The sequence below is a fragment of the Salvia miltiorrhiza genome, unplaced genomic scaffold (assembly GCF_028751815.1).
Source record: "Salvia miltiorrhiza cultivar Shanhuang (shh) unplaced genomic scaffold, IMPLAD_Smil_shh fragScaff_scaffold_101, whole genome shotgun sequence".
Lineage (NCBI taxonomy): Eukaryota > Viridiplantae > Streptophyta > Magnoliopsida > Lamiales > Lamiaceae > Salvia > Salvia miltiorrhiza.
In genome coordinates, this window is record NW_026651398.1 from 46,693 (window position 1) to 55,960 (window position 9,268).

The 9,268-nt window shown below is 41.5% G+C and overlaps 1 protein-coding gene across 1 annotated transcript; it reads right to left on the reverse strand.

Moving 5' to 3' along the window:
- Positions 1 to 525: 525 nt before the first annotated feature.
- LOC131002275 (uncharacterized) lies at positions 526 to 2,864 on the reverse strand. The gene is made up of 4 exons (XM_057928757.1): positions 2,021 to 2,864; positions 1,776 to 1,931; positions 1,264 to 1,646; positions 526 to 1,175 (listed from the first exon to the last, which is right to left on the reverse strand). The coding sequence occupies exons 1-4, from the start codon at positions 2,748 to 2,750 to the stop codon at positions 756 to 758; spliced, it is 1,689 nt and encodes a 562-aa protein (XP_057784740.1). The 5' UTR covers positions 2,751 to 2,864; the 3' UTR covers positions 526 to 755.
- Positions 2,865 to 9,268: the final 6,404 nt, after the last annotated feature.

The window sequence follows — 9,268 nt, forward strand, 5'->3', positions numbered from 1 at the left end:
TGTCCTGAATTTAGCCTTAAGTTCAACAACTAAGTCTAAATGGGGGGATAAATTTTCGTGTAAAAGGCGCAAGCCCGTCTCAACCCGCATATCCTGAATTTAGCCTTAGGTTTAACAACTAAGTCTAAATGGGGGGAAAATAAAATGCTCATGCTCAAAGGCGCACACCCGTCTTACCCCGAACGTCCCGAATTCAGCCTTAAGTTTAAATAACTAAGTCTAAATGGGGGAGAAAAATTTTCAGGTCAAAGGCGCACACCCGTCTCACCCCGAACATCCTTAATTTAGCCTTCAGTTCAAACAACTGAAGTCTAAATGGGGGAAACATAAGGGAAAAATATTATTATCCGGCTCGGCCCTACCCGACAGTGCTCGATTGCCCAACGCAGCCCTGCTCGGAAAGCGCTCAACTGCGCAGCCCTGAGACTCGTATCACATCTACTTGTCTTGGTTCAACAGTTAAAGTCCGAATAGGTAAAGAAAAATATGCAAACACTCGAATATAAAACAGTCATATATAGCCGATCCAAGGGGCAAACCCCCCGGCGATCCGGACACTCCGGAAAGATCATTCTCGTGAATACAAGAAAAAATTTAAGTCCAGCCCAATGGCGTAGGCTTAAACTAGTAAGAATCCAAGGATGCATACACCCTATGCAAAATTAACAAAGTCTGAAGGCACGAATGCCTAAATTACACATAAGATATTAGAGGCACATATGCCCAACCAAAGCAGAGTTAAGGAAACGACAACATCACTCGTCGCCGTCGACGTCGCCTGAAGAGGCCACCCCAGAAAGCTTGTCTTGATACACCTTCCACTGTCGAATGTTCTCAGCATTGTCCCAAGTCTTGTAAGACCCATCCAAGACCTCCTGACTCATATCAGCCCGGGACTTGAGCACAGCCTCATGGCAAGCATCGAGAAGCTCTAGCTCCCGATTTTTCTCCATCTCCGCCAGTTCAGCCTTCAGACGACTGATTTCCTCATCTTTCGAAGCCAATTGAGCCTGAAGAGACGCTTCCAAGGACTCCAGGTCCGCCTGGCCTTGCTTGACCAACTTCTGAGCTTCCACAAGCTCGTTCTCTATCCTAGCCTTAGCAGCACGAACATCCTGTAGTTGCCGTTTGTGCTCAAGCCTAGCCTGCTTCATAAAGATAGCATGCTGATAGTGCTGCAAGAAGATATCAAAATACCGCAAGTTAGCCAATAAGAATAACATATCAAAGGAAAAATGAAAAACAAGAGACAAGTTTTATTACCGCGAAGGCCGAAGAGGCGAACACGTCATAGGCTTCATCCTCCCCATAGTTGTTCAAAACAGCCCGGTCCTCTTCAAGTAAGAGCTTTTCGAGCTGACCTGACAGCGCGTTGTACTCGGTATGAGCCGAAGCACCAACAGGAAGAACTACGTGAACAGAACCATCGGATAAGCAACCATCATCAGATGTGGGAGTCCGTTTCCGTGAGGAGCGACCAGAAAGGACGTCAGATCGCGGTGCATCAGTCGCAATAGGCGGCTCTGTTGGTACACCCGAGCTTGATGCTTGCTTCTTCTTCTTCCTCTTCAGTTGTCTCGCCACGAAGGCGTCAGTGTCGACCTCATTCGGATTATAGTGAAACTTCAAATCAGCCATCCAACCGTCTGCATATACTCGTTGCTCCGGGGTCAGTTCAGCCAAATTTTTATAAGCCTGTTTCACCCGCAAAATTTCCAAAGAGCGAAGACCTACCACGACACTAGTTTCAGCAAGAGTTTTAGGGATGAATGTACCTTCCGGAGGAGCAGGAACTTGAGCCCAAATCGACGACTGCTTAATGTTCAAATCGTGAAGAATAACCCTCCAACTCCGATATGGAGGAGGGTACTGAAGAAACCGATTGTTCCGTTCAACCAAATCCAACACTACAGGGATAGTTTTCAAACAACCTGCATACAAAGATAATCAAAGTGTTAGAAAGAATAGCATAAAGAGAAGGATGAGAAGCATGAAAGACTCCACAAATTCTAACACTCACTAGCATTAGACCAAACAGAAGGAACTCTCTTCCCTTCCGGAATACACAAAGCACCGTATTCAACGAAAAAATATTTACTCTTCCAAGCCCTTTCACCATCATCCATGTCCGTAATCAAAGGCTCACAACCTGTCTTCCTACATAACTTGTAACGACCTTTGTCCTTTGGAACATTCAGAAGATCATAAGTGCTCTTTACGTCGGCGATGGAGATGTCGAAACCATGTAATTCACTAAATACCTGTAAACTCAATAACAGTCGCCAAGAGTTTGGCGCAAGTTGCCCGGGAGAGAGGCAATGATAATGGCAAAAATCAATAACCAAGCGGGGTAGAGGAAGCCGCATTCCCTGTTCGAACGGTGCTTGATACAAACACACCCATCCTGGAGCATGGAAATTTGCTCGCATTTGCTTACCCGGAGCATGAAGAGCGACATGATTCGGAATACTGTAGGACTTCCGAAGGACGTGTAGCTGCCGTGTGTCCTTGAAAAATGATTCGGGATTACCGTTAATGAGGAACGACATTACTGGCACCGCCCCTGGAATAAGCCCTTCACTGTGAACTCCAAAACCACTACCACCATCGTAACTACCGTGATCACCCTGCCAAACTTCAATCTCTCGATCCGGGATGTCCGCGCTCTCGTCAGCACAATAGTCTATATCATCAGACGGGAGCTGCATCCTACTCGATGAACCAACCGAACCTCCCCGATTACCCAACATAGCACGCAGATATCCTAGAACAGGATAAATTCTAAAAGTTCAAGTAAACGTATTACCCCGATCACCCGACGACATAGTTGCAAAAAATAAATAATATAAAGTTCGATAGACCGGTTCGCCCGATTGTAAGCTACCCGCTTAGCTACGTGGGTACTTAAGCAATTTATGTAAAGGATCGGCACCCATAACACCACATATGAAGGAATCGCATAAATATTCAAAGGAACATCATCTACGCACTCAGTACTCAACCGTATCAACCCGAAGCACCCACATAAGCTCTAAACTATCATTTTTTACTTAGTAAAAAATTCTACATGCTTCTACAAACATTAAAAACGCATTTAAAAATAGATGGCATAGATCAAACACTACTTCTACAAACGAATAATCAAAGTCATCCAAAGGCACAATACGACAAAAACTACAAGTATTCATGCTTAGAATATTTAAAGAACACTTGAAGAACATTCAAAGAAAGTGGAGAGAAAAAACCAACCTCCAAAGCTCTCCCAAAAAAATCTTCTCTCCACTCCTCCTTCCTCCAAAAACTCCAACTTTCAAATACTCCGTAGGAAATGAGGAGACAAGCTCCCCACTATCCACTATATAGACAAGAAAAAAGACTACGGACGGACTCCAAATAAATTCAAAGCTCAATTAATAAAAATTTAGGATCATGAAGTACAACTGTTCAAACACTTAAGTCACGACATCTACTATATGACTACCTATTTTCCTACATGCAAGCCATGCAACTTTAATAAAGTTAAACTCTAGCTAGACCATCTACCCTACCTCTCACTCTCACACGCGCAGCACACAACGCCAAACTTTCTCTCTCTCTCGCTTAAGGATCCTGCCGCCGCCATCAACACCAGCTGCCGCCACTTTTCCACCGTCTCCATCTCCACCGCAGCTCCTCCACGGTACCACAGCAGCGGCAGCAATCAGAAGCTACAGCGGAAGCAGCAGCCGAGCGAAAGCGGCAGCAGCCGCCGAGAGCAGCAGCAGCAAGCAAGCTCGGCCGCGCCGCCCCGTCGCGTCGCCGCTTCGCTTGCCGCGCCACCACCGTGAAACACCACCCTCCCTCCGTTTCCCAGATTGTAAACTCTCTTTTCGAGCAGCAGTAGCAGCGGCACAGCAGCCACTCTGCCTCACCTCACGCCGCATCTCCGGACTCGCCACCGGAGCTGCGCCGGCCACCGGCGTCACCAACACGACCTTCCTGCACCACCTCTCTCGTAAGATCAACCGAGAAAGCCGTGGAACAGCAAGAGAAACGCCAATTAAATCTCTCTGATCTTTTGCTGAAACTTGAGCAGAAGCGCGAGTGGGCCCTCTTTGCCGGTTTATTTCGTCGTCGACCGGCCACGAGGCAGCAAACCGAGAAAGCATAGCCGTTCACCTATCTACGGGCTACCACCACTAACAATCGAAATGCTCAAACACTCTCTACATCTCCCAAACCGATAGCCGCAATACCCTTCGGCGAAACATGGAACAAAATGAAAAGAACCACTCCAGCAATAGGCTGCGACTCCCTCACTATGTAGGAGCCGTAAGAGCCGTAAGAAGCAACGCCCTCCAACTCTCTCTCACTATGTAGGAGCCGTAAGAGCCGTAAGAAGCAACGCCCTTCAACTCTCCCTCACTATGTAGGAGCCGTGAGAGCCGTAAGACCCAACACCCTCCAACTCTCCCTCACTATGTAGGAGCCGTAAGAGCCGTAAGAAGCAACGCCCTTCAACTCTCCCTCACTATGTAGGAGCCGTAAGAGCCGTAAGACCCAACACCCTCCAACTCTCTCTCACTATGTAGGAGCCGTAAGAGCCGTAAGAAGCAACGCCCTTCAACTCTCCCTCACTACGTAGGAGCCGTAAGACCCAACGCCCTTCAACTCTCTTTCACTATGAGAGAGCCGTAAGAGCCGTAAGACCCAACGCCCTTCAACTCTCTTTCACTATGAGAGAGCCGTAGGAGCCGTAAGCACCGCCAAAAAAAAAAAAAAAAAAAAAAAAAAAAAAAAATCTCTACAAGTTAAATTGCACTCCATAGTTGAAAAAATTCCAACTATTGAGTGGGGGACAAACTGTAATGGCCAAAATTCGTATAAGCCTAATTGACAGTAACTATGCGGCCCAACGGGCTAGTCCGATAAAACGGCCCATACGGCACTCATAGCACAACGCCCAAAGTCAAGCCTATATGCGGGAGATACATAAATTCGCCCAAGTAAACCCTAAACGCGGCAGTTGCTTGGCGATCAAGTTGGACGAGAGTCGCGGGAGGTCGTTTCCTAAGAAGTCGGAACTGCTAAGGTTGCAACGGGTATTCTAGCAAAACCCTAACCCTAGCCGCCTGCCCGTAGGTCCGTAACCTACATATACCAATTCATTAACACAATCAAGGCATCGACAATCACTCATATCCACTCTTGCACTCGCACACGATCTCTCATTCCCGATCTCCCCGCTCTTCCGTTCCGCCTCCACGCTTGCAACTTTCTAGGGTTCCGATCGTCCGACTAGCCCCGCTAGCCCGAACGACCGTCGCCCCTTGATACGCCGTCACTGAGATTGATACTCATACTTACGACCTTTCGCTCTGTTGATCTCCCGCTCTCCCCGCTCTTCCGTTACGCATCCACGCTCTCAACACTCGAGGGTTCCGATCGTCCGACTAGTCCCGCTAGCTCCGACGCCCGTCGCCCCTTGATCCGTATTGCTCGTTAGCTCTGCCTCCGACTACTGGATCATCCCGATCATCCGGAAAACTCCCTTATTACTATCTTTTCTCTATCTCTTCTCCATCGTTTAATTATTTTCATTACGTTACTTACGTTATTACTTATATCAATTCACTGACTTGAGCGTCGGAGGCCCTTCCATCGACACCCCCACCGGTGCTCTTCGGAGGGCTCTAACGTTACTTGTGGTCTCAGGTTGCTAGTGCCCGTCGATCCTGACGTGACTGACGTCACTTCCGTAATTGTCGGATTCAACCCCAACAACTAATATATAATAATTAAGTCAATAACTAAGTTTGTCAAATAATAGAAGTATATATTAAAATAATGAACTAATAGCAATGAGTCCATAAGAAGTGATCCCATTTTTTTCATAGGGTCGAGGTAGAGACCAGATCTTGAGTGAATTTAATGTTTCTTATGTACAGAGTATAAATTTTACTCAAAAAGTTAATAAACTTATCATTGATAGAATACACTAAGTTAATAAACTAATATATTATGTTGTATCTTAATAGAATGATAAACATTGATGATCCAAATTGTATTATTTTATTCAGATTTTATAAGCATTTTTTAGCAAGGTAGTATGTGCTTCTTTATAGTTCTAGACAAGATGATTCTCAAAATTTACTTTTGGTATTTCAAATTCCAAACGAGATCATGTTAAAAAGTTAGAGGCGGTCTATCAAGCTTCATACGAGAGATGTACTCATAAATCAATTTTGGCTCCAAAAAATATGATGATCACAAGTTTGAAGTGGTTTGTCAAGCTCCAAACGAGATGATGCTCATAACTCAATTTTGACATTTTAAGCTTCAAATGAGATAATATTTGACACTAAGCTCCGATCTTTCAAGATCTAAATGAGTGATACTTAGAACTCAACTCTGGTCTATCAAAATATGAACGAGATGATGCTCACAAGTTAGTTTTGATCTTTCAAGTTCCACACGAGATGATGCTCACAAGTCAATTATGATCTTAAGAGCTCCAAATAAAATATTGCTCACAAGTCAATTATGATCTTAAGAGCTCCAAATAAAATATTGCTCACAAGTCAATTTTATGTTTCAAGCTGCAGATGAGATGATACTCATAAATCAAATCTCATATAACAAATTTCATATAAGATAATAATTAGAAATTCGAAATACAAAAGTAAAATGCAATATTTCGAGCTACAAACAAAATGATGCTAAAAAGTATTGTAAGGTTCAGATGAGATGATATTCACGTATAAGATGTGGTCTTAAATTTGACCTATCAATTTTAAATAAAATTATACGAAACTTAATAAATAAATAAAAAACTTATATGAAAAGACAATCTATCTTAGCTCTCAACAAAATTGTTGAGATTATTATAACTTGAACGGTAGCACCGATTTATTTTGATAGAATAAAATTAATGAAATTTGTTTTATATAAGGACTATTTTATATACTACTATAATTATAAATAATGTACAATGATAATTATAATATAAAGTGGATCCCGTCGAATTTTCGACGGGTTACACACTAGTACAACTTGATAAGAGTTCATAGATAAAACTAATCGAAGCAAAAGAATGGCCCAAAGCACGTTGGTCACACAATTTGTCGCCTTCGATACAACAACCGTGGGAAATAAAGTTTAACATTGTATAGGTAGCAGTGCACGAGCCATGACTAGGGGAAGGCCGCCTCAAAAGCTACACATGCAGCGCTAAGATTGGTGTCTGGTAGGGCTGTTAAAATGGGCAGAAAATGATCCGGCCCGCCCGTAGTTTTGGTCGGGCTGGGCTAGGATTTTCAAGGCCCAAAAAAATCGGGCCTCCCTGGCCCGGCCCATGCGGTCCGCCGGGTCACTCTGCCCGTGGGCCAAAAAGCCCACCGGGCTTTCGGGCCTAAATCGGCCCGTCAGTATAGAAAGTGAAAATTTCAAAAATTTATATCTCCTCCCAAATTCCAATCGGCCAATCCCAATGGACCCAACCCAATCTAAGTCCATTTATTCAATTGACGACAATGACGAGTCGAAGTCTAACTTAGGATTTAAATAAGCAATCAACAATCAATATTAAATTATTTTTACTTGAAAGATTTATTTATTTTGATTATTTTTTGTGGTTGTTATTTGATTCCAGTTGATTTGATTACTGTATTAATTAATTTGTGAATAAATCGTTTTCAGATTTTATTGTTTTTGCAATTAGTTTTTGTTTTTTACTTGTATTCATATTGTTTTCAATTAGTTTTAGTCATATTTGTTTACATTTAATTTTAGTCAATTACGTAATTTAGATGTAGATTGTTTAAGGCCTTTTTTGTTTCATCGAATTTGTCTTCAATTTTTTTCTTTAAATTTGATTTAATTTATTAATTTTTGGAACTAAAATATATATATATATATATATATATATATTAATTTATCAATTTTTGGCCCGTTTTGGCCCGACCCACCCGGCGGCCCGTATAGGGTCGGACTGGGCTTCATTGTTCAAGGCCCGCTGAAATTTTGGGTCGGCCCGACCCAGCCAAAAAATTGCCTAGGCCCGCTGAGTTGGGCCGGGCCGGGCCGGCCCGCAAGGTTTGACAGCCCTAGTGTCTGGTGCTCCTTGCACGCGTTTGAATTTCCTTATTTTTTAGTTTTTTTTTATCTTTAATTAGGCTCAAACTCTTTCTCCACCTATAAATACCTCTACTAAACATATACTACCTCTGTGTGTACGGTAAGTGTGATATTTTTGTTTTAGAACATCTACCTTTATACTTTTATTCCATTCACACACAATATTTAGAAAAATTTATCTTACAAACTATTTATTAATTACCCAACAAATAATTTTGGTGGAACCCTTTATCCACTTTATATACATCTTCCAATATTTTCTTAAAATTCGTGTACTCTCATCCACACCACACTTCCATCCATAGATTAATATTCAGGGTTCTCATGTCATTATTTTTAGCCTACTTTTATATTGTTGAGTTTGTAGAAAAAGAAGAAGAGCAAGAAGATAAGGGAGTTCAAATTGACAACGCTCAAGACCATGAGATTTTTCTTTATGGGTTTTATTGTTTTAAATTATATTTTTCTTTGACTTTGGATTATTTGTAGTCATAAGTACTCCGTTCACAAAAAATTGGTCTTTTTTTTTAAAAAATCTACCATATGGTAAGCCCTTTCTTCACACACAATACAATTAATTAGCATTATTAATACTTCATCCGTTCATAAAAAATAATTCATTTTTATCAATTTTGGATTTTCACAAAAATTAGTCTCTTTTCATTTTTGAAAATTATCTATCATATGGTGAGTCCTGTTATCCACTCACAATACAATTAATTATCATTATAAACACTATTTTTAAATGGGACATTTTCTGCACTTACAATACAATAACTATTTTTATTAAAATTCGTGTCGTCCCTTATTATGACTATTTTTTGTATACGGAAGGAGTAATATTTTTTAAGTAGGACCATTTCTCCACTCACAATACATTCAACTATTTTTATTAAAAATCGCACTAATCTTTTTTAGGACTATTTTTTGTGGACAAATGGAGTATTCTATGGTTATACATTTATTTTGTCCCTTCACTTTGCATTCTTTACATATATTTTTTTTATGGAATATATGACATTTTAGAAGTGTATTATCAGAGGTGGACATTTTTATCCATTTCTACTTAATAATTTAGGATTAACATGTGTCGCTCTCCAAACTTGACGCTATTTGATAGCAACCGAAAGAAAAATTGTTGTTTTTGGCTAAT